Raw genomic sequence first — 26,949 nt, 5'->3', positions numbered from 1 at the left:
ATATCTTCTGCATTTCCTTTTATTGCTCACCCCTATGGGAATAATGGTGTTAGTTCTCCGTTATTCAAATAGGTACATATATATTAAATTAACACAAAGAGGGTCACATTCTACAAGAACATAGGAACAATTCAGGATAATTTTTATCTCAGTTAATTTTAAAAGCTTAGATTAGCATCTGTGTCAAGGCCCAACATTGACCCAGAGCCTGAGCAACTTATATCTATAAAAACTGGTTTGTCTTGTGGTAATTATTGACATATAGTCTTTTCCCTATGGTGGAGTATGACTTGCTAATTTGGATAGTGACTGATATTTGTTAGAATCCTATTGTTTCCAAGGCTCATACCTTCTGTGTATGTTGTTGGCCTTCACAGAATGAAGAATGACATTATGAAAGAAAAATAATAAAAATCCTTTAAAAACCAGTGACTAATAGTAAAGGTCAAAATATATTCTCTTATTTGGAGATTGAAGTGGTTTTACAAAAATGATAAAATATCAAGCAAATTTCTGCTATTCTTATGCCTTGCTAAAGAGAATGCCTTCCAAGATACAACGAATGAAGTTTCTAGTTAATAGTACATTCCTGCTGGGCATAGTATTGCACACCTGTAATTCCAGTAACTTGGGAGACAGAGGCAGGAAGATCACAGTCTCCAAGCTAGCCTCAGCAATTTAGCAAGACTTGCCTAAAAAAAAAAAAAAAAAAAAAAAAAAAAAAACCTGGAGATATTGCTCAGTGGCTAAGCACCCCAGGGATCAAACCCTGGTGACTCCCCCACGAGAAAAATACAGCGTATTCTCATGCTGTAAGAGTAAAGACTTTTCAGTAAATTGTAGTTTGTAATCAGGTATCTTTGTATCTTCCTATAAGAAGGTGAAAATAAGATTACCCCAGAGAATTAAAGTCTAATGGATGAGATTAAAGTTGACTGGTGATTGAATCCAAAATGATAGATTAGAGAAATTCACATTCCTGGTTACTTCCTGGCATGAAACCAAGAAATCAGACATGAAGTGTCTCAGCAAGTTGAGAAGGGAGGACTTTACTGGGAATTAATTCTGGACATTGAAGGTAGATCAGTGACTTGGGAGATTAGATATAACAAAATAAAGAAGTATCCAGTACAGCTGCCACCAGCGGTGGCACCTTCTGGTGCAGTCCCCACTGTGCCAAAATAGTGGAGGGATACATCAACTAAAGGAACCCACATTTTTAGAAGATCTGAGGCAGATCTGGATACAGAGAATCAGAGATCAAAGATACTGCCTGACTGACCTGAAAGATGTCCTGCACAATATCCTTGTTTGGGAAAGAAGCCACATCTCTCCCAGGTACCAAGGTAAACAGAGGAAAGAACCATTTTGCACCCTCAGCTTGGGGGACTGGCAACTGGGGGAACCAAATCCTGGCAACGGTGCCTGACTCGAAATTCAGTTCTGGCAAACCTACACTGTAAGGCATAGAGTGAACCTAAGTGACTAGGAGAAAACCAAAGGTGCAAAGGGGTTCATACAGGGGAATATTGATTGTGGAAACTCACCCAGCTCCACACCCTCCCACTCCAGACCAGCTGCTTGAAAGATCACCTGGGAGAGAAGTGCTTTGCTGGGACAGATGCGCCTGACTGGGAATTCCAAATGATAGGAAGGAGTTGATTGAGTTTGGAATCTGAACCCACCAGAAAACAAAGTTCACAAGTGATGAGGGAAACAAGATTGGCCCCTCCCTCATGAGTGAAACCCAGGAGTTTTTCTGGGGGACAATCTCCCAGTGTGGTCTGGAAACTGCTGGCCCTGGTTAAGTGCTCTGATTTAAAATCTTCAGACCATCTTCCATTCAAAGAAGAACCTAGAGCATGCCTAATCCTAAACCTCACCACCAGGAGTCCCGCCAACAGGGTTTCACCTCACACTATAGCAACCTCACCTAACATACCTGAGAAAGGAAGGCAAGAATCTTCTAAACTCCGGTGGAAACAATTTTTTGACTTTTCCTCAAGATTCTTTTTAAATTTTTTTTCCTTTTCCTTTTTCTTTTTTCTGTTCAATTGTGATCTGAATGGTTCATGGACACTTTCTCATATCTGTTTCTTTTTACTCATTCCTATCCTTATTTGAAGTAAATTATTTTTCATCAATCAGTATTTTGAGGCCTAAGATATTCGATTTATATATTGGTTTTGTTCTTGTACTCTTTATTTTATTTTTCTATTTTTTAAATTTCTAGTTTATACATTTTTTTTCTCTCACTTATCTGTTTCTCTTGATTCACTTTCTCTCTTTTCCTCTGCTAACGTCAATATTTATTGATCTCACTTTCACTCTTCCTTTATTTTTTACTTCTGTCTTCTCTCCTCCTACCTCACAACGATCACATCCTATATCACTTTTTTCTATTCCTGTTCACCACTTAAAATTGTAAACCCTTATGTGAACTGACTGTATTTACCCCAGACAATAAAGGATCATATCATTTCTGTATATTGAGAAAATTAGCATTGTAGATGCCAAAGCAGGAACTACTGGGTTTAATGCTGTAAATTGTTTGCATTTGTTGTTGTTACTCTCTGTCTCCCTCTGAACTGGGAGGTACTAAAAACCTCCACGGACACTCTAAGTACAAACTCTACTGCCTGAAAACCATACTGTTAAATGGGTAGACATACAAACAGCTTTACAACCAAGGAACAAATTGTCCCAAACAAACCTAAATAATTCAATAACAAAATCCATCAACACCACAGTGGAAGAAATGTCAGAGAAGGAGTTTAGAATGTTCATAGTTGAATTGATCTGTGAGGTAAAAGATGAAGTAAGGAGTGACTTCAGTTAGAAAACAGGAAGCAAAAAATCACTTCAATAAAGAGATAAGAGTTTCTGGAAAAAAATCAAGCAGAAATCCTCAAAATGAAGGAATCAATAAACCAAATTAAAAATTTATTAGAAAGCATCACTAGCAGAAAGACTACTTGGAAGAGAGCATTTCAGGCAAAGAAGACAAAATATATAACCTTGAAAATAAAGTTGACCAAGGAAAAAAGATATTAAGAGGCCATTAACAGAACTTCCAAGGGGTATGGGATAACCTGAAAAAGACCAATTCATGGTTTATTTGGATAGATAAGGGCTCCTCCGAACCAAAGGAATGTACAAACTTCTTAATGAGATAATATCAGAAAATTTCCCAAATCTAAAGAATGAAGTGGAAAATCAAATACAGGACTTTTACACAACCCCAAATATACAAAATTATAACAGACTCACACCAAGTCACATCATTATGAAATGCCTAACATATAGAATGAGGTTAGAATTTTAAAAGCTGCCAGAGAAAAATGACAGGTCACATTTAGAGGGAAACAAATCCAGATCTCAGATGATTTCTCAACTCAGACCTTCAAAGCTAGGTGGTCTTGGAATAATATATACTACCAAGCTCTGAAAGAAAATAGATGCCAATCAGGAATACTATACCCAGCAAAATTAAGCTTCAGAATTGACAGTTAAATAAAAACCTCCCATGCTAAATGAAAGTTAAAAAAACTCAAAACTAGAAAGCCTGAACTAAAAATCATTCTCAATAAGATATTTCATGAAGAAGAAATGAAAAATAAAAGTGAAAACCAGCAAAGGGAGAAACTACACAAAAAGAATAGTCAATCAAGGAGAAATTAATTCAAATTAAAAACCAGTAATGAATCAAAAATGACAGGGAATAAAAGTCATTTCTCCATAATAACATTGAATGTAAATGGCCTAAATTCATCAATCAAAAGACACAGGCTGGCAGATCAGATTACAAAACAAGACTAACAATGTACTGTCTCCAAGAGAGTCACCTCATAGGCAAAGATATCCAGACAATGGCAGAAAAAGGATGGGAAAAAACATGCCATTCACATGTTGTAAACAGGCAGGTGTTTATATCCTCATATCAGATAAAGTGGACTTCAAGCCAAAGTTAATCAGAAGAGACAAAGAAGGTTATTTCATACTGCTTAAGGGAATTACACATTAACAAGACATAACAATCATAAATATTTATGTTCCAAACAATGAAGCATCTATGTATATCAAACAGACCCTTCTCAATTTTAAGAATCAAATAGACTACAACACAATAATACTGGGTGACTTTAACACACCTCTATCACCACATGATAAATCTTTCAAAAAAAATAAATAAATAAAGAAGCTATAGAACTAAAAAAATACAATGAGCAATTTAGACTTAACAGACATACATAGAATATTTCTTCCACAAATGAGTGAATACACTGTCTTCTCAGCAGCACATGGATCCTTCTCTAAAATAGACCATATCTTAGACCACAAAGCAACTCTAAGCAAATAAAAAAATAAAATAAAATAGAAGTGATACCTATCAGATCATAATAGAATGAAATTAGAAATAAATGATAAAATTAAAGATAGAAGTCATTCTAACACCTATAGACTACATAAGACACTACTGAATAATGAATGGATAGCAGAAGAAATCATGGACAAAATAAAAAATTCTTAGAGATAAATGAGAATACTGATACAACATATCAAAATCTCTTGGACACTCTCAAGGCAATTCTAAGAGAAAAGTTAATTGCATTGAGCTCAATCATTAAAAGAATAGAACGTCACCAAATAAATAACCTAACATTACATCTCCAAGTCCTAGAAAAAGAATAAATCAGCACCAAAAGCAGTAAAAGAAAGTAAATAAGTAAAATCAGAATCAAAACCAATGAAATTGAAACAACAACAACAAATCAACAAAACAAAAAGTTGGTTCTTTGAAAAAATAAATAAAATTGATAAACCCTTAGCCAAACTAACTAAGAGAAAGAGAAGCAAAACTCAAATTACTAAAATTTACAATAAACAGTGAAATACCATAATGGAAAATACTGAAATACACACAATAACCAGAAACTATTTTGAAAATTTTTACTCCAAAAAAAATTTTTTTTAAATAGAAAATAGAAAATCTTAAAGACATTGTCAAATTTCTAGAGACATAGGACCTACCCAAATTAAATCAGGAGGACATAGAAAATTTAAACAGGTAATTTCAAGGAAAGAAATTGAAGACACCATCAAAAGTCTACCAACAAAGAAAAACCCATGACCACACCAATTCTCAGTGGAGTTCTACCAGACATTCAAAGAACTAACACTAATCCTCCTAAAATTATTCCATGAAATAAAAAAGGAGGAAACTTCCAGGCTCATTCTATGAAGCTAATATCACCCTGATACCAAAAGCAGACCAAGACCAATATCCCTGATGAACACAGATGCAAAAATTCTTTTTTTTTAAATGTTCTTTTTACTATTTTTTTTTTAGAGTGTAAATGAACACAATACCTTTATTTTATGTATGTGGTGCTAAGAATTGAACCCAGGGCCACACACATGAAAGACAAGCACTCTACCACTAAGCCACAACCACAAATACTGGCAAATTGCATACAAAAACAATAAAAGATAGTGCACAATGATCAAGTGGGGTTCATCCTAGGGATGCAAGTTTTGTTCAACATGTAGAAATCAGTAAATATAATTCATCACATCAATAGGCTTAAAATCAAGAATTACATGATTATTTCAATAGATACAAAAAAGGCATTTGACAAAATATAGCATCCATTCATGTTCAAAACACTAGAAAAACTAGGGATAACAGGAACATATCTCAACATTGTAAAAGCTATATATGTTAAACCCAAAGCCAACATCATTCTAAATGGAGAAAGCATTCCCTCTAAAAACTGGAACAAGATGGGGATGACCTCTTTTATTCAACATATTCCTTGAAACTCTAGCCAGAGCAACTAGGCAGAAGAAAGAAATTAAAGGGATACAAATGGTAAAAGAAGAACTCATACTATCCCTGTTGACAGACAACATGACTATATTTAGAGGACTGAAAGAACTCCACCAGAAAACTCCTAGAACTCGTAAATGAATTCAGCAAAGTAATAGGATATAAAATTAACACCCATAAACCAATTACATTCTAGACATCAGTGATGAATTAAGTAAGAGAAATTAGGAAAACTATCCATTCACAGTAACCTCAGTCTAAACAGAAGAGGTGAAAGATCTCTACAATGAAAATTCAGAACACTAAAGAAAGAAATTGAAGAATACTTTAGATGAAGGAAAGAGCTCCCATGTTCTTGGATAAGCAGAATTAATATTGTCAAAATGGCCATAGTACCAGAAGCACTATACAGATTTAATACAATTCCTACCAAAATTCTAATGGTGTTCTCCATAGAAATAGAAAAATCAGTCTTGAAATTCATTTGAAAAAATAAGAGACTCAGAATATCCAAAGCAATCCTTAACAAGAAAAGTGAAGCAGAAGACTTTACAATACTAGACCTTAAATTATACTATAGAGCTATAGTAACAAAAATGGCATGTTATTTTCACTAAAACAGGCATGAAGGAGAATGGAACAGAATAGAAGACAAAGAGATAAACCCCCAAAATACAGTTATCTCATCCTAAACTAAGGTGCCATAAACATGCTGGAAAAACTGGAAATCCATATGTAATAGAATAAAATTGAACCCTGTCTCTCCCTGCACAAAGGCTCAACTCAAAGTGAATCAAGGACCTAGGCATTAGACCAGAGACCCTACGCTGACTAGAAGAAAAAGTAGACCTAACTCTCCATCATGTTGGAGAACTGACTACCTCAACAAGACTCTTAAAGTGCAAGAAATCAAATCAAGATTGAATTAATGGATAGTATCAAGCTAAAAATCTTCATACCAAAGGAAACAATCAAGAACATGAAGAAAGAGCCTAGAGAATGGGAGAAAATCTTTGCCACCTGCACCTCATATAGAGCATTAATCTCCAGGATATACAAAGTACTCAAAAATCTTAACACCAAAAATAAATAAATAAATAAATTACCCAATCAATAAATGGGCAAAGGAACTTGAATAGGCACTTCACAGAAGAAATATGATTGGTCAACAAATATATGAAAAAATGTTCAATATTAGTAACAATTAGAGAAATGCAAATTGAAACTACACTGAGATTTCATCTCACTTCCTTCAGAATGGCAATTATCAGGAATACAAGTAACAATAAATGCTAGTGAGGATGTGAGGGAAAAGGTACATTCACATATTGCTGGTGGGACTACAAATTGGTGCAACCATTATGGAAAGAAGTATGAAGATTCCTCAGAAATGGTGGAATGGAACCACCATTTGACCCAGTTATTCCACTTCTTGGTATATACCCAAGGACTTAAGCATTTACATTATTTTAGTTTGAAAAAAGTAAAAATCTACAGACACAATAACTTCTCTGTGAATTAAGGTTAATGGTTAGTAATATATTTTTAACTTACACATGCCTTGACCTTGATGAATGTTACAAACAGTCCCCCCACCCCTGCCATGAAGGTGAATATTTGAAATGGAAAATCTGTTCTATTTTTGTGAGATATCAGTCTCTGACTTTAAGCCCTCAGAAATGTGACTGGGGCTCTGTAGCTCAGTGGTAGAGCACTTGCCCAACATGTGTGAGGCACTGGGTTCAATCCTCAGCACCACATAATAAATAAATAAACAAATAAATACATAAACTCAATCATGAGTTTACATAAATACATAAATTCAATCATAATGAATGAATGAATGATGTCCACCTACAACTAAAAAAAAAAAATTAATAAAGAAACTCTGAGACTGTGTGTTTTGTGTACCTGACTTATGTCCCAGTACTCTGAGGTTTCGCCTCTTGTCAATGAAAACTGATGTTACTGAACTAATTGACTCTTTTTATTGATAGGTACCCTGACATGGCCACTGCTGCTGATGTTGTGAATGCTTTAGATCAAAAGGCACTTGCATCCATCCTAAGAGCATATGGGGAGGAGAAGCATGCCAAGAAAATTGCTTCAGCTATTGTTCATGCACGCAGCATATACCCCATCACAAGAACCCAGCAGCTTGCCAGCATTGTTGCAGGTACACTCATTAATTCTGAATAGTGAGAGAGATAGTGAGAAGGAGGGAGGGAGAAAAGGTGTGTGTGTGTGTGTGTGTAAAGAAGGAAAGAAATAAGAAATATGTTTTTTCCTCACCCCATCCCAGACTCCCAGAGGGATTCATTTGTACCTGAAATGATTCAGGATAGAATCTTGCCTATCCTTCTCTAATGCTAGTTTCTTTGGCTTTGCAGTCTCCCAACCCCACCCCCAACACTTCTTCCTGTCATACAGTTAAAAATACATATATATGTATGTGTGTGTACTGTGGTCTGCTGGTTAGTATAATAATAGAATTTTTTTTGCCTTGAGATAATTTACCATTTGTGCCTACCAAGGTGAAACATGGGATGACAAGAGCAAAAGAACTTCTTGATCCATCACAGTGGTTGATAAGCAACCTATATAAGATTTGACATTACCTCTCTTAGTTTCACATTTCTGCATTTTAATATTTTGGGCAAAAGGAGAATTGCATTACCCAACTGCTAAAATAAAATCCAGTGACTCATACATCTATTCTAAACAACCAGCTAACAAAGGGTATGTGATGTATAGGTTATTCAACTTTGTGAATGCTAACTAAATCAGCCTGAGGGGCTTATTGAAACATTTCATCTTTTCTGCTGTTCACTACCATAAACCTCTTGAACCTGAATCTAGCTAGGAGGTGCTTTATTATAGCCCTTCTGTTTGAAGCCAAAGTTGTTTCACAGATGAAAGTTTTCCAAGGTAAAAATACAACTCATATAGTTATTTAGGAGAATTCCAGTGATAAATTATTTATCTTGTGGAACCATCTGAAACCCTATGTCATTTTTATTTACTGAAAATGTGTTAAGATTTCTTTCAGTGGCTTCTATTTAATTTGTTAGGTAGTTAAATAAAATAAGGAATATTTGTGTAGGATATCAACAGAACCTGATATTGGTTACTTCTATCTTAATATTATCTATACTTTCAAGAATGAAATTTAATAATAAATTTATTCATATCATTAAGATGTAGAAACCATACATCAATTGTTTTATGGCATAATTGAATAATACCATGTTCTACTTAGGATAATAAAATATGAAGAATTGACTGTTTAATTTTTTAAGCTGCATTCTTTAGGGCCCTTCCAACTTACCACTGAGATTCCTTTAGGCAAGTGAGAGCAGAATTCTTATGGATTATATGAACATAAAACATTTCATGATATTTTTCCCCAAAAGAATTTATACTAGTGTGCTGACATTAAATTCATCTTCTATCTTGTGTACCTGTTTTCTTACTTCATGCTCACTAACATGACTCCACCTTATCCTTTCTGTCATTCTTTATGTAAGTATGTTTTTGTTTTGTTTGCCATATTAAAAAGAAAAGTAGTGAGAAGTCACACATTGTTTATTCATAAGAAAATTCAAAATGTTCTGGTATTGAAAATAAGGGCTTAGAGCTAGCAAGCACCCTAGGAAAATTGCCCAGTGAAAAAACCTTATCTGATAACTGATACATCTGAGATTCAGGAGATCAACAGTTTGCTCAAGATTGCAGACTAATTAATAACAGAGTTAGTAGATCTAGAATATGTAAATTCATGAATTTGAGGCATAATCAGGAATCTATGTTTAAGAAATTTACTTTTCTGGCCCTGGATCCCTTAATGTGTTAAGATAGGGAAATAATACTGCAATAATTGGTAGAAATCATATGAAGATATACCATAGGAACAACTTAAGTGTTTTCAGAAAGATTATGATGTGAAAGCTATATAAGGGCTAATACAAATTATACACTGAAATTGAGGATATTCATATATAAGTAAGCAAAACCCCTCATAGTAAAATGACATTAAAATATTGAGTTCTCTGAGTCCATTTTTATATCTTTAATGTGAGCCCATAATAATACAACTTCATTGTTTTGTTTTGTTTTGTTTTGTTTTTTGGTTTTTTTTTTTTTTTTTTTTTGGTACCAAGGATTGAACTCTGGGGCACTTAACCACAGAGGCACATCCCCAGCCCTTTTTTATTTTTAGTTTAGAGGCAGGATCTCGTTGAGTTCTTAGGGCCTAGCAATGTTGGTGAGGCTGGTTTTGAACTCCACAATCTTCCTGCCTCAGCCTCCTGAGCTGCTGGGCATCACCATGCCCAGTGATGATATGATTTTTTGAATAAGGAAAAAAGATAACCTGTGCTCCTTCTCTTATCAGTGTACTTCTATTCCCTCTCCAGTGTTTAAGAAGACAGATATATGAGAGGATTCAGAAATTGTACTCTGCAAACAACTTGCCACTATGCTACAAGAAGGTTGTACTAAGCAGAACCCCCACATATACCATTGGATTAGATGCTCTCAAATAGTTTTTATCTGGTGATATTTGAAATTTTCCCCCCGCAATCAAAGCATGTGTAAGAGTATTTTGTGTTGCAATATTCATTGAATGGAATAGCAGTTTTTCACTTAACAGTCCTACCTGGGACTACTGAATCCAAGAGTCAGACAGCAGCATTTTGTTCTTTATTCTTTAGAAATAATTTCTGTAATATAGAATTTCTACTCATATCTCTACTAGTAGCATCCTGGATTTCTGCAATCTTCTAAACTCTCTTCTTGGCCTCTAACTCAATCTAAAACCTTGCTTTCTTCCTCTAGATTTTTTTTTTAATTTGTTCTAATTAGTTATACATTATGCCAGTGGGGACAGACTTCCACTTCCCAGAAGTCCTTGAAAAAAAATATTGCTGATAATTATAGCTCAGTAAATAAGGCTGATTGGATAAAGTTTGGTGTGGAAAATGTGTATTCAGTGTTTTCCTTCACTTTTGCTGAAAATTGAGCATGGGAATATATCTAATGCAGTGCAGACTATGGCAACCTTGTAAAACTTACTGTGATACTGATTCTTCTCCTGTTATGAAGGTTCTCCCTGCTCCCCAGAAAGGCCAAACCTGAAGTTTGTTAGGGAAGCTAGTTTATATCTTCTCCATTTGTTTAAAAATATAAGAATTAAATAATCTAATCCACAAAGACAGAAAGCAGATCAGTCATCACTAGACAGTGCAGGTGGGAAATGGGAGAATGACTGGAAGTGGATCCATGAGAACTCCTTGGAATTATGTTCTAGCTTGACTACAGTGGCAGTTACATAGATGTATGCATTTGTCAAACTCACTAATAAAACGTACCCATTTTATTGTATATACACTGTACCTCAATAAAGTTAATTTTAAAAAAGAAAAAGGAAAAAAGTATATTCCATTTTATGCTTATTTATTTCAAAAAAGTTTCAGAGATGCTACCATATACTAAGCACTATACTAAGCACAAAAGGTAAAATGGGAAACAAATCAGTAGACATAGCCTCTGTGTTAATAAAGCTTACAAACTAAAAGACTGTTTAGTATAAGTAACTAGACTATTAGTCAAATTACTGAATAAAAACATGGTGTATACACATCTACTTATACTAAAAAACTTTTCTTTTTTGTGGTCTAGAGTTATGATTGTATGGTTAATAGAAAATGTGATAAAGCAGAGGATTACAAAACCTATAAAAGTACATATATATTTATGCATGCTTGTGTCCTAACTGTAATTCCATAAAGTTTTTTCTTAAATAAACCCATATCCATGATACATGTCCTACAAGCTGAGGTTATAATGTTAATAAAATGAAATAAGTATTTCAAGGTATTTGCAAAGCAATCTGGGAATTTTTTTGGATTCTCTTGACTTTTTTCAGTCTTATACCTGCCTCATGCACACCTGATTTGATTGCACGTCTTAAAGTACTCCAATACTTTTTCCAGAGTTCCCAGTGTCTCCACCCTAATTTTCATGGAATCAGCAGCTGTCTTTCCTTTTGCATTCATATTTCATCAGTTTAGATAATATTTGATTCAATTATGTAACGACATTAATTAGCACTGTGGGCTGTAAAGCAGAGTTCTTTTGATGGCATGAGAACTATGTATTAACACTACATAGTAAGATGCTACCCTCAGATAGTTTAACAGAGAAATGGACTAACCTGTCAAGTACATTAAGTGGAGATGTTTTAAGAGAGCTATATCATGAAAGAAGTATGGGAAGCAGATGGGGTGACCAGCACCCTAGCAGAAGGAGGTTCCTGCTAGGAGGAGTGAGCCTTCTGGGAAGATAAAAAAGTCTGAAATAATCAGTAAGAAAAACACAAAGCCAGAGATTAGATTTAAGAAGCGTGGAGACTGATGAGTCTTCCAGCCCTGATAGGAACTGGAACTGAACAACAACAAAAAAAGCCCCCGATTCTTTATTTAAGGGGAAGTACATCAAAGGCAGAGATAAGGTTTCAGTGGGAGGGGTTTTGTTTCTCTGTGTGGCAGGGATGTTGTAGTAAACAGACTGGTGTGTGGCAGATTACTCCCATCTCCAGGAGGCTGTTTGATCCTAAGGCTGTGAGCTTAGACAAGCACAGCATGATCTGGGCTTTCTCAGACAGGGGAATTTCACCCAGGAGTTCCCAGAAAAGCAACTTCCCTGCCTTTTATATTGGCTCTCTAAACCCATAATTCATATTTCCAACAGGAAGCATTGGAAAGATTTCTACATTAGTTTCCTAGAAATGTGTAAAAATTCTACCAACTTGGTGCATCCTGGACTTGGTGGTTCAGAAAAACAGAGATGTATTCTTTCTTTCTTAGAGACTTAAAGACTGAAATCAAGACATCAACACGATTCTAGAGGAGAATCCTTCCTTAACTACTCCTAGCATCTGGTGGTTACTAGCATCTTAGTATCCTTCACTTGGTGTTCTCCCTGTGCATCTATCTTTGTGTCCTGATTTCCTTCTTACAAGACATGACTTAAAGGGCCCACCCTAATCCAGTATGTCTTCATCTTAACTATTGCATCTGCAAAGATCCCATTTCCATTTTAGGTCACATTCATAAGTTCTTGGTAGACATGAATTGTGGGGATACTACTGAACTTGTACAGTTCCAAAGTAATATCTTATTTAATAAATATCTATATTGACAAGCTATAATTTATAGGGACTATATTTATATATCTTCTCTGATTCTAATAAATTTGTATTAATACATTGAAAACTATCAAGAACTCTAGGAAATAAGCTGCATAGTTCCTGACACATATTAAATCCCATATTTTTCCCACAATTTTTATTGGTGCATTATAGTTTATAAAATGGTAGGATTTGTTGTTACATATTCATAAACACACACAATATAACAATAAAATTTGGCAAATATCATTTCCCAGTATTTCCCCTTTCCTTCCCCTCTTTTCTCCCTCTGGTCCCTTTTCCTGTATTCTGTTGATCTCCCTTTGGTCTTCATGAGATCTCCTCCACCATTTTTTTTTTCTTTTTTCCTCTCTAATTTTCACATAGGAGAGAAAACATGACCATTGACCTTCTGAGTTTGACTTATTTGACTAAACATAATGATCTCAAGTTGTATCCTTTTCCCTGTAAATGACATAATTTCATTTTTTAAGACCGAATAAAGTTCCATGGTGTACATATACTACATTTTCTGTATCTATTCATCCATTGATGGACACTTAACCTGGTTCCATAATTTGCTGTTGTGGATTGTGCTTCTGCAAACATGGGTATGCATGTACCACTATACTATGATGGCTTTAATTCTTTAGAATAAATACTGAGTAGTGGTATAGCTGGGTCATAGGGTGGTTCCATGCCCAGTCTTTTGATGAACCTCCATGCTGATTTCCATAGTGGTTGATTAGTACAATCCCACCAGCAGTGTAAAAGTGTTTCTTTTTCTCCACATCCTCTCCACATTTATAATTGTTTATATTCTTGATGACCACCATTCTGACTGAGGTGAAATGAAATATCAATGTAGTTTTGATTTGTATTTCCCTAATTACTAATTATATTAAAAATTTATTCGGGTATTTGTTGGCCATTTATATTACTTCTTTTGAAAAGTTTAATTCATTTGCTCATTCATTAATTAGTTAAAAACCCAAATTAAACTATGGAAGTATAAATCTTTTCCTTTGCTTTCTAAAAACTAATACTCCAGTAGGACAAGGAAGACCAACTACAACACTTGGAATCACACAGTATATGTAGTAGAATTCTACAATAAGTTTGATTATTTCCTAGTCTGAAAAATGGAAATACCTATTTCTTGCACAACTAACCAGTGAGATAGTGTGTTGGAATGTTCACTGTGAAATTTTAAGTGCAAATGCACTCTTACCCCATTTTTTCTTTCCTTTCTATCGAGGAAACCAGGGTAATTGAGAGAGGAAATAAACGCACTACACAAAAGTTTGACTGTGGTCTTCCACTATTCTCAGCTAAGCAGTGTGATCTGTGATAGTTTGATCACTTTATTCCAAGCTCTCCTTCCATTAAGGGTCATGTAACTTTTAGGAAGGAGAATAATTATCATCTTTTTCTTCACTGGAACATGTAAAATGTATCTTTCCAGGGAAATAAGCTTACTTATGAAATGTCACTTGATAATTTAGGTGGCATGAAGTTACCATATCAACATACTGTGTAATAGATTGAACTCAAAAAATTTAAAAGATGATTTAAATTGATGACTCATGCCTCAACTCTTATATGAAATCATCATCTTTTTCTGACAAGGTTTTGTTAATGCAGAGACCTTCAAAATCAAAAAAATTAATCAAACATTCATTGAGAAATAGTGATTGTCATCAAATTTTAGTAAGAATAGAAACTTTTTCCTGATGAAGTTAATCAAGCTAGTTTGATCTTTATTGTTTAAAAATCTTCATGGTTTTGATTCTTCCATGTTTCCCCAAAAAGTGTTTTTATAACATTGCCACAATTACAAAATAAAAGTTAAGGTGTTAGAGTGTTCAATTATCACTTAGACAGAAATGTGGTCAAACCTACAGTCAAATTTGGATGGCTTGCCAGTGTGTCATAGGTGTTGTCGCCATCGTCTAGGATAATACACTTATTTTTCTGTTGTTTTAAATGTTATGAATTTAAAAATACTGTTATATACTGTGTATATTAATATGGTAATTTCATTCCAGCTAAATTATCAAGCAACATTCCATAATTAAACTAATGAAGAGACATCCTATACAAGAAGTTCAACTTAGAAGAGAGTAAAATAAGGGTAAAAAAAATAAAGAAAACCTAAAAAACATTTTTGTTTTTTTTCTTAAATCTAGCTAGTCTCAATTTGTAGTGGGGAGCATGAAATGTTCCAATCCCAAATGATCAAGGATTTACGCTAATTTTTTTATTGGTGCATTGTACTTATACGTAATAGTGGAATTCATTATGTCATATTCATATGTGCATGTATCATACTTTGAGCAATCTTATTCCCCAATACTGTTTCCTTTCTTCCTGTTCCTCCCTCCTCCTGATCTGCTTACTCTATTCTACTCACCTCTGTTCTATTATTTTTAATTTAATTAGTGCATTTATATATTTTTAATTAATTATATATATGTATATATACATAAACATATATATGAGATGAATTATGGTATATTCATACATAGACGTAGATTTTGTTTCTCAATATTTACCTCCCCACTCTAGTATAACTTAATGTTGACATTAATAAGTAATACTGACACTTACTGAGCAATACTAAGTACTATCTTGTTATTTTCACATATTAACTCACTCTTTATAACAATGAATGAGGAAGGTACTGTTTTCTCTCTATTAGACAGTGGAGGAAACTGAAGCATAAAGAGGTTAGATACTAAGGGAGACACTTGTGTAAAACAACTCATTCTGTATCCTGTCACAAATATTGCATATAGTGAATCATGAACAAAAAAATAGAGGAACCTAAGTGAAAGGAGCAATGGATTTCAGTGTAGTGAAAGAGAGTCAATAAGAAGAGAAGTTGGGTAGAAATTATAGACAAGGAAACTTTTTGAATTAGGGCTTTTAGGGGGAGAAATTATGCCTACTTATGGAAAAGTCCCTGGTACCCAGTAGAAACTCATTAATTAAAAAAATGAAAGGATGAATGAACAAATGAGGTAAGTAGGATTTTATAGAACTGAGGACACTGGAAGATAAGCAATTCAGGATCCAATCCTAGGACCTAATACAATTCTAAATCCCATTGTGTTGGAATCCTCTATTCTAAATGTCATCTTTATCTGGGTCAGATTCTTAGGACAATAATTCAGTATAATCAGATCCTCTAGTGTTTCATGACTCTACTGAATTTCCAACCTCTCAAGAGGAAGATAAATGCATTCCTTTACCTCATTACTTCATTTGTTATTATTTTATACTTTTTGTGTTTCTGTAAGTAAAAGTTAATTTGCTGGCATTGTACAATCAGCACATTAGCAATTTTCACATTGATTTAATTTTGTAAAGAAGCATATGAATGCCTAGACCATTTTGTCCTCTCTATTGGTTAAAAAAGAAGTAAAAAAATTGTTTGTTCTTAAACAACTAGTTTTTCCGAAGCCCTAAAAATTTGGTGGTAGATATTTATATAAACTCTTCATTTAAAAATCTAAATCAAGGAAAATATTCGGCCTTTGGTTTTTTGGAATTGGCTTATTTCACTTAGCATGATGTTCTGCAGTTCCATCCATTTATTTGCAAATGCCATAATATATTCTTTATGGCTGAATAATATTCCATTGTGTGTATATATCACAGTTTTTTTTTTATCCATTCATCGATTGAAGGATATTCTAGCTTGGTTCTACAATCTAGCTATTGTGAATTGAGCTGCTATAAACATTGATGTGACTGCATGACTGTAGTATGCGGATTTTAAGTCCTTTGGGTATAAACTGAGGAGTGGGATAACTGGGTCAAAAGGTGGGTTCATTCCAAGTTTTCTGAGGATTTTCCACACTGCTTTCCAGAGGGGTGGGGCAGTGAGAGAAGAATGGAAGAACTTTAGATTATATAGAAGGAAATGAGGGGGGGGTATAAAAAATGGTGGAATGAGGCAGACATGTATGATTACATGAATGGTATGAATTTACATCATGTACAACCATAGAAACAAAATGATGTATTCCATTTGTGTACAATGAATCAAAATGCAGTCTGTAAAAAATTTAAAAATAAATAATTTTAAAAATAGGGAAAAAAATCTAAATCAAGTAATTTCATTGGTAGTTTTACTACCATCTCGTTTTTAAGATTGACATCATTCAGTTTTTGATAGATGGTAGGCACTATAATGTGTCCTCATTACTTCACCCCAAAAATATTGAAGGAATCAACAGTCTGCGAAACGATTATAAAGGTATTATTGTCACCCATCAGCTACTGTATGTTGGGAATATTATCTGAAGATAAACATGTGCTTTCATTTTCAAAGTTTAAAATGTTCAAATCACCTGAAAACAATGTCAAAAAGAGAATTCCATATGTTGATAGGTTGACAAAGATTAAAGATTATACTTCTAGGGTCAGGAGGGTGAATAGTAAATGAATTAGTAGTTTTGATGTGAAACTTTAATTGTAACTAAAAGTTAAGACTAATACTTCCAAATTTTTCCATATCATATACTTTTTTCTTTTGGGGTATATTTAAAATATTATATATAAAAAATTCATAAGAATTGAAAATTGAAAGTCTATTTTAATTTTAATATATTCTAATATTTCCCTTTTTGTCAAGTAAACAGGTTCAAAATTTCCCATTGTTATTTATTTTATCGTTGCAATCATTATTTGGGTACACATTAGGTAGATGCAGATGTACAATGATAAGAGAAACTTTAATAATCTTTTCCCACTTAAAATACCTTTTTTGTACTTGTAGGTAGTAAATCAGGTTCAGTATGTCATAAAATACTGCGTCATCTTCCTGTATTTTCAGTTTCTTTATTAACAGAATACAGATTTGACTTAACAATGAGATGACAGACTTATTTCATACATGGATTACATACGCATTTAATCAACAAGTATTTATTGAATGGTCACTTTGTACTAGATACTAATGAAAGCACATAAATGATTAAGACATCTTCTAAAAATAAAAACAGATGATCTTTCCTATTTAGATAGTAGGCTTCATAGTACTTATTTGGATCTATCAATATGTTTTCTGATTTTTTTTACCTTATAAATTCTTCATGAATCACACTTCTTTTTGGGATTAGTTTCCTTCTTACATATGGCCATATTTTAAAATATTTTCAATGAGGATCTATAAGTAATATGCACTTTTATACTTGTCTAAATTTATCAGTATTTTTTCCTCAGTTTTGAATGATAGTTGTATACAGAATTGGCAGGTTTATAATTTTTACTCGGTAATTTGTGAACAGTAATTTCTTGACTTCTGTTATAGCTAATGAAAAGTCTAATTGTCATTATTTTATAATTAATCTTTCTGTTTCTCTAATTACCTTTAAAATTCTCCTGTCATTGATAGTTTGCTTGGTTGTGACTGTTTTTATTGGTCCTTAATGAAATAGTAGTAAGTTATTTAATATTTATTTATTCCTGGAAATGTTAGACATTTCCAAATATTAGACATCCTATGTTTATTTTCTTCCATTCTCTCCACTCCTGTAATAGTTATTTATCATGTTTCTAACATTTCACATGTCTTTATATCTCTTTTATAATCTAGGTAAGATTCTTTTCTGGTTTGCTCTCTACCTTAAGAGAACTGCTCTTTAACTCATTTGTTGAATTTTTAAATTCACTAATCATTCCTAAAAGTTCCATTGACTTTTAAAATACTCTTGTATTCATTCTTTCTTTATAGTCTCTTTCAATTACTTTAAATATTAATCTTTTAAATAAGTGCATAAAATAATTTCACATTCAAGCTTATGTGTTTTATTATCTGTAGTTCTTCCTATTTATTTCATCTGCTGTTTTATATGTGAGTGTGTGGTATATGTTTGTATGTGCATGTATACATACAAATATTGAACACCTCTTCAGTGGGGTTTATACACACGTTTCTCATTGAGGACCCCTGCATGGTGTAATTCTTGCTTCTTTATTTTTGCTCTCCTTCTTTCCTACCTAATAACCTTCTAGCCAAGCAAAAAGTGTCATGTCAGCCTATTCTAATTTGCAGAAGTCAGAAACATATTTAGGCACACTTAAGTGATAAAAGATTATTAGAAGCTATATTTTTAATAAGTAGGGATTATTGTGTGTCAGCATCCACATAGCAGAGAAAATATTTGGCTTTGTTTTTTTGGGATTGACTTATTTCACTTAGCATGATAGTCTCAAGTTTCATCTATTTACCATCAAATGCCGTAATTTTGTTCTTCTTTATGGCTAATAGTCCATCATGCATATGTATCACATTTTCTTTAATCAGTCATCTGTTGAAAGGCATCTAGATTAGATCCATATATGTGGATGCTGACACACAGTAAGGGTTATGGAAGGAAGAATAGAAATTCATTGGATTAGATAAAGGGGGAGGAAGGGAATGGAGGAGGGATGGGAATAGGGAAGACAATAGAGTGAATCAGATATAACTTTCCTGTGTTCATACATGAATACAGCACCAGGAAACTCCACATCATGTACAATCACAAGAGTGGGATCCTCATTAGAATAAATTATACTAAATGCATGTATAATGTCAAAATACACTGTACCGTCATATATATCTAAAAAGAACAAATAAAAATAAAATTTAAAAAGAAGGGATTATTATTAGGTTGCATATGTTAATAAGGAAGATAATTATCTCTGCTGCATAGGCAGATCTCTGAGAGACTAAAGGCAATTCAAGAGTTGTTTTGGATATTATACAACTTAGTGGCCACATTATCATGTTTGCAGCCTCAATAGTAGAAATAGTGATTTATCATTATTGTGATTTGGCTACTCTCTGTCTCTAGCTTCTAAAATCAACTTTTTTCTAGGGTCATTAGTGTCTTGTCACTCAGATTTTTACTTATTTTGCTTCACTATCTAATAGTACTTGCTTACACATACATTTACTGTGTTTTAGTTTCCGCTTCCGTCTCCCTCCCTCTTTTCTCCCTAAACCCACTCCCCTACCCGCTACCACCAACTCCTGGATTTCAAGATAAAGGCTCTAACTTGTGCTGTTGCTATTCATGACATTTTCTTGTTTGCCTGTTTTACACTAGATCTATTTAAAATGACTTTTGTTAGATCACAGAGGTGCCAAATTTGCATGATAATAGCATCATGACCAAAGCTTAAGAATTGTATATAACAGTTCTACTGACATAATTGATTGTTCTCCCAGAGTTATAATCATTTAAGTAATGCTTCAAACTTAAGATAGAACTTAAAATTGACCATAACTAAGTCATTTTTTCTCTCCTTTAAAATAATTCATCTAGCCCTGAGTGGAGGTGCACACCTGAAATCCTACTGGCTTGGAAGGCTGAGGCATTAGGATAGCAAGTTCAAAGCCAGCCTCAGCAAAAGCAAGGTGCTAAGCAACTCAGTGAGACCCTGTTTCTAAATAAAGTAAAAATAGTACTGGGGATGTGACTCAGTGGTTGAGTACCCTGAGTTCAACCCCTGGCACCCCTCAAAAAAATAAAAATAAATAATTCATCTACCTTTTATGAAAAAAAATCTAACTTATATAAACAAGATTATAACTCTTGTCTTTCTTAATAGTTTTCATTGAGAATTGTTTTGACAGTTATTCTAGTGTGTTACCAAAGCATGATAAAATTTAGTTTCCTAAAATCCCTGAGAAACCACTTTCCTTCCCTTTGTCTACCAAATGTGAGGCTACACTGAAATATCACCACGTCTCTCTATAGTGTTTCCCTTACCATATTCATCTGATTGTTGGGTAGATTAGATAGGTAGATAGATGAATGGTGGATGAATGCATAGGGAGATAGAGAGATGGATGACTCTGACCACATTTCCAAACTCTGTCCCTCATTTCTAGTGGCCTGCTAGATATCTCCACCTGAATATCTTGTTAGCAGTTTAGTCTCAAATTGTGTAATGTTGCAAATGGACCCTCTGAGGTGGCTCCATTCCTGTTACAAGTTTCTGTCTGGACCCTAGGCTGTTAGTGAAATATTTTGAAATCCAGGTGAATATTGCCATGACCTCACAGTTACTGCATTCCCTACAAGTGCTGAATTAACCCCACACAGACGTAGCCAACTTTTATGGTTTGTACCTTCTAAAGCAGCAGATTAAGCCACACCGGGGGAGGGCCCACTTGAGCTCCAGCTGGGGCAGCTAAGGGGTTCTACAGTGAAACTGGGGAGGAAGAGTCCCAAGACAGAACAGGGCAGGGAATGCTTGGGTACCATGGGCACTGAAAACTTTGTCCTTAAGGTTCTAGCTTGCCTTGAAGATCTCTGAAAGGTCTTCAGGGTTGTATTAACTCAGGATTATCCAGTAGGACAGATTCAGTAGGAGAGATGGATGAGTTAATGTGTTATAAGAGAAGAGATGTCTCCAAAGAAGGGTCTGAGGAGTTCCCAAAGGGAACAGGGAATTTGCCTCAGGACCAGCAGGGTTCTTAGCATACAGAAAAGAATTCAGCACATGCCAATCAGAGGCATAGATAGAGGTTTATTTAGAAAAGTAGATATATACTCAAGGGAGAATGTGAACCATCTCAAGAGCCAGAGACACATTTCAGGGGTTTCAAACTCTTCTTTTAAAGGAAAATTGGTGAGGAGTGGATATGGAAAGGTATGCAAGAATGATATCAGTCTTATGATCTCAAGACAGGTTCTGATGATCTGGTCAGTCTGAGGATCTTCGGGCTAACATAGTCTTCATCATCCAGCCAGTAAATCATGCTGGAAAATCCCCTAAATTATAGGTTTCTCTAGGTATCATGTCTCTCTTTACTTAATCTATTTATTAGCTGGTTAAGTAACAGGTCACAAGTGATTTACAGCTTTCTCAGGAATTTGGGAGTAACAGGCCAGGAGGAGAGACTGGCTTAAGGAATGATAGACCTGGTAAAATATGCAGACATTCTTAATAAAAATCTTCTTTACTTGACCTTTCTTTATGTCCTGTCTCCCTGTTTCTTCTATCCTATCTGGGATGGGTGGGTAAATGGATGGGAATGGATATTTTGGGGGAATTGGGCCATGTGATTATGAAGGCCAAAAAATCCCACAATAGACTAGCTGAAAGTTGGAGATCCTGGGTGTCAGTAGGATGTCTCAATCCAAGTGCAAAAACTGCAGAATAATGGAAGCCAATGATATAACTCTCAATCTGGCCAAAGGTCTAAGAACATAGGGGCCACTAGTGTAAGTTGAGGAGTTCAAAGTTTGGATAGCCTGGAATTCTGATGTTTGAGTGGGGAAAAATAATGTTAGTGTCCCAGTTCAGGAGAGAAAGAGGTCACTGTCTTCTGCTTTTTTCGTTGTTGTCAGGTTTTTTGTTTGTTTGTTTCATTTTTAATTCTTCTATCCAGGTCCATAGCTTAGTGGATGATGCCTACTTGTTTTAGTCAGCTCTTTCACTGCTATGACTAAAAGATCTGACCAGAACAATTTTAAAAGAGGAAAAGTTTATTTGAGGGCTCACGGTTTCAGAGGTCTTAGTCCATAGAAGGCCCAAATCCATTCCTCAGGGTTGGAGATAAGGCAGAACATCATGGTGGAAGAGTGTGGCAGAGGGAAGTAGCATGCATCATCAGGATTCAGAAAGAGTCTCCACTCTCCAGATACACAATATATACCCCAAAGCCATGGCCCAATACAATCTCCTCCAGCCACACCCTACTACTTCAGTTACCACTCAGTTAATCCCTATCAGGATTAAATCACTGATTGGGTTAAGACTCTTACAACCCAATCATTTCTCCTCTGAACCTTCTTGCATTGTCTCACATGTGAGCTTTTGTGGAACACCTCACATCCAAGGCATAACTCTACTTATATTATGGTTTGATTTTCTCCACTCAATCTACTCACTCATATGCTTATTTTTTCTGGAAACACTCACCGTAACACCCAGATGTCATGCTTTAGTTCTCTAGATATTCCATAAACCAGCCAAGTCGACATCTAAAATTAACTATCACAGAGTTTATTCTCCCATTGTCTTGATAACTAGAATCTCTCTTCTTTCTATCCATTATTAATCTCCTAAGCAAACAGTTGCTTGGCCACGTTGTAAGTATTCTCTTCTGAACACGCTTTTTTTATTCTTTACCCTATCCAGGCCAAGGGTTTTCTAAGTCTATTTTGCTTCCCTTTTAAAATTATGAATTCTCCCTTTAAATCACTTCTCTCCCTTCTCACTTTACTGTATGTAGACAAAAGAAGCCATGTAGGACCTTTAATGCTTTGTTGCTTAGATAGTTCTAGATTTCTCAGTTCATTACTCTTAACGTCTGCCTTACACGAAATCCTACAATATGGACACAGTTCTGCCAATTTCTTTGCAACTATATAACAAGGATGGTCTTTATTTCAGTTTCTAATATAGTTCATTATCTTTGTCTGAGACCTTGTGAGATGGCCTTTACTATCTACATTTCTTCCAACATTGTAATGTAAGATGATTTAGGCTCTCCATTCACTCTTGTCTCTATATCCTCACTAGAATCCCCTTTATGCTTGTTTATGACAGTATATGCTTTCTCTAGCATGTGCTTCCAAATTTTTCTAGCCTCTACCTAATACCCAGTTCCAAAGACACTTGCACATTTTCTAGTATTTGTTATACTCATTTTTTGTCTTAGTTCCTTTCAAATCACTATAGCAAAATATCTGAGACTTATTAATTTATAATGAACAGAAATTTTTTTGGTCTACAGTTCTAGAGGCTGGGAAGTTCATGTCTGAGGGACTATATCTGATGAGGGCCTTCTTGTTATGTCATCCCTTGGTGAATGAATGGAAGGGCAAAAGAGCTGGCCTGGGAGAAAGACAGAAGGAAGTCAAACTCATCCTTTTATCACGAAACCATTCCCACAATACCTAACTTAATCTTGCCATAACAGCATTAATTCATTCATGAAGATTTATTGACCTGATTGCCTCTTTAAGGCCCCACATCTTAGCACTATTGCATTGAGGATTAAATTTCTAACCCAGGAACTCGAGGGGCACCTTCACATCGTATCATTTTGTTTTCTTTTTTCTTTCTTTTAATTTTATTTATTGACTGTTTGATTGATAATACCTCTTCACCCTTGCATTATATTCAAGGTATATGTGCTGCTTTCTGTTGTATCACTTAGTAATGGAAAGAAAAATTAACTTTGGAGTTATACAAAAACCTGTGTTCAAATTCCTGCCTTGCCATTTATGAGATATGTAAATCTGAACAAATTACACAACTCTAATCCTACACCTTTGTAAGACAGGGAAATGGTTCCTAATTTATAAGATAATTATAAGATAATTTATAAGATAATTTATAAGATAATAATTTGAAATTACCTTTAAAACTACCTAAATCTTATGGTTTTGATATGGGATGTATCCTGAAAGCTCATGTGGCAACACAGTAATATTCAGAGGTAAAATGATTATAAGAGCTGTGACCCAATCATTGCATACTAGTTTGAATGGACTGACTGGGTAGTAACTGTAGGCAGGTGGGGCGTGACTGGAGGAAGTAGTAGGGCATTTGTGGCGTTATCACTGGGGATTACATTTGATCCCTAGGCCCTGTTCTTCTCTCAGCTTCTTGGCTTCCTTGAACTGAGCAGCTTTCTTCCACTATGCCCTTACACCATAATGTTCTGATTCACATTGAACCCAAAACAATGAAGTCAGCCAACCATGGGTTGAACCTCTGAACTGGGAGCCCTAAATAAACTTTTCCTCTTTTAAGTTTTTCTTATCAGGTACTTTTGTGACAGCCACAAAAAACTTACACACTAGCCTAGTGCTGGGCACATAATAAGTACTTAATAAAAGGAAATCAATAAAGAATTTACCTTATCTTGTTACTGATAAAATTGACTTCACAACTGGGCATGGTGCCACAGGCCTACAGTTCCAGAAACCTGGGAGGTTGAGGCAGGAGAATCTTAAATTTCAGGCCATATTCAGCAATTTAGCCAGACTATCTCAAAATAAAAACTAAAAAGGACTTGAAATACAGCTTAGTGGTAAAGAGCCTCTGGGTTCAATCCCCAGTACTATAAAAAAACAAACGATCACTTTATGAACACATGTAAAAATAATTAAAGCTCATGATCATAGATATCGTATTTATTATCAATAAAGATAATGGATTCATGATTAATAATAATTTATGAATTCATGATTCAGTAACTAAAATTCATGATTATACAGAAGTGTGGGATCTTCATTTTTCTTATAAAACAAATGACACTTATAAGACATTGTTAAGAAATTGAAAAATAAAAACTTGTAATACCATTCTACTGCCATAATACAAATATAATTTTTCATGTTACCTTGTCTCTTTATCTTTACTTATTTTTACATTCTATATGATTGAATGTATATAATTTTAAATTTTCACTTAATATTTTATCATCTTGCTTAATATAATATCATATTGCTTAATTACCTTGTCTCTTTATCTTTACTTATTTTTACATTCTATATGATTGAATGTATATAATTTTAAATTTTCACTTAATATTTTATCATATTGCTTAATATTAATGCCAGTATACTAGATATCAATAAGAGATACCATGTTACTTACTTCCTTATTATTAGAATTTGGCTTACTCCTACATAGGACCTTGTATTAAAATCCATTTAGTAAATAAGTTGGGCATATTTAAAGGATTTTTGTGTCGGGGGTCTTCCTTTCTAGGCTTAATGCACTAAGTGAGTTCAATAGCATATATATGCCCTTTTAGTTCTTGAAACAGTACTTTTCAAAATGGGTATGTGTGTTAGTCAGCTTTTTTGCTTCTGTGAGGGAAGGATCCCACCAGAACAACTGTAGAGGAGGAAAAGTTTATTTGGGATCTCATGGTGTCAGAAGTCTCAATCCACAGAGTGCAGGCTCCATTCCTTGGGGCTCAAGGTGAGGCAGAACATCATGGTGGAAGAGAGTAATGAAGGGAAGCAGTTTACACGATGATCAGGAAGCAGAGAGAAAGAGCTCCACCTGCTAGATACAAATATATATCCCAAAACCATACCCCTAATGCCGTACCTCCTCTAGCCACACCCCATCTCCACTTTCACGTACCCCTCAGTTAATCCCATCAGGTGATTAATTCACTGATTGGGTTAATGCTCTCACACCCAGTCATTTCCTCTCTCAACCCTCTGGCATTATCTCACGTGTGAGATTTTGGGTACACCTCACATCCAAACCATAGCATCCTTCATTGGACATTATCCAAAACACTCTTCCTAGAACAATTTATTGGGATAGAGCAGGCAAAAAATAAAAGATGGGAGGAAGCAGTTCAGTATTGGACTTAAATGTCAAGGGAAAAATAATATAAAATTTATAATTTAATTAAAATCCATATGCTATTGCCCTTTAGGAATTTTATCATGTAATCGTTAATTCAGTCTTTCAATAAGCCTGTTTTGATAAAAATGATATTACACAACCTCTTCCTTCTGGAAGCTTGTATTTCAGTAGGAGAGATAAATATTTTTTAAAGATCATTTGTGAGACAATCAGTGTCCTATTGCAGATCAGTGTGCTAAAGGAAGAGAGACAACTTTATCTTGGAGTATAAGGATTACTATGAGTATGTGCTTACCTCACAAGGGAAGAACATTGTTAAATACCTTTTCCAGTTGTTTTCTCCCAACTCTGAAGTGAAAATGACACAACTCTGAGAGCAATATTACATCAAATAAAATATTTGTAAAGGTTTCAAATAGAGTACCTTAGTATGAGTCTTACATATACTAGAACTTACTTCTTAGGCTTCTGCTTTGTGTTCACAGCATCTGGCAAATAAGACTTAATCACTTCTTACAGGTTTGATAATTAGAGCCCAGAATAGTGGCACATGACTGTAGTCCCAGATACGTAGGAG

General features: G+C 34.5%; 1 protein-coding gene across 6 annotated transcripts in view; it reads left to right on the top strand.

Annotated features, from left to right (window-relative positions):
• Positions 1 to 26,949, top strand: part of Mettl15 (methyltransferase like 15) — a 261,551-nt gene that overhangs the window by 173,275 nt on the left and 61,327 nt on the right. For 5 of the 6 annotated variants that reach the window (XM_047518341.1, XM_047518340.1, XM_047518338.1 and 2 more), the window contains exon 6: positions 7,828 to 8,006. In XM_047518341.1, coding sequence (XP_047374297.1) covers positions 7,828 to 8,006 — 179 coding nt within the window. Of the gene's footprint in view, positions 1 to 7,827; positions 8,007 to 10,245; positions 11,499 to 26,949 lie in introns of those variants that run through there. The other variant, XM_047518342.1, reaches the window with a different exon arrangement.

The sequence above is a fragment of the Sciurus carolinensis genome, chromosome 11, assembly GCF_902686445.1.
Source record: "Sciurus carolinensis chromosome 11, mSciCar1.2, whole genome shotgun sequence".
Classification (NCBI taxonomy): domain Eukaryota; kingdom Metazoa; phylum Chordata; class Mammalia; order Rodentia; family Sciuridae; genus Sciurus; species Sciurus carolinensis.
This window is presented reverse-complemented; position numbering and strand designations above follow the sequence as displayed.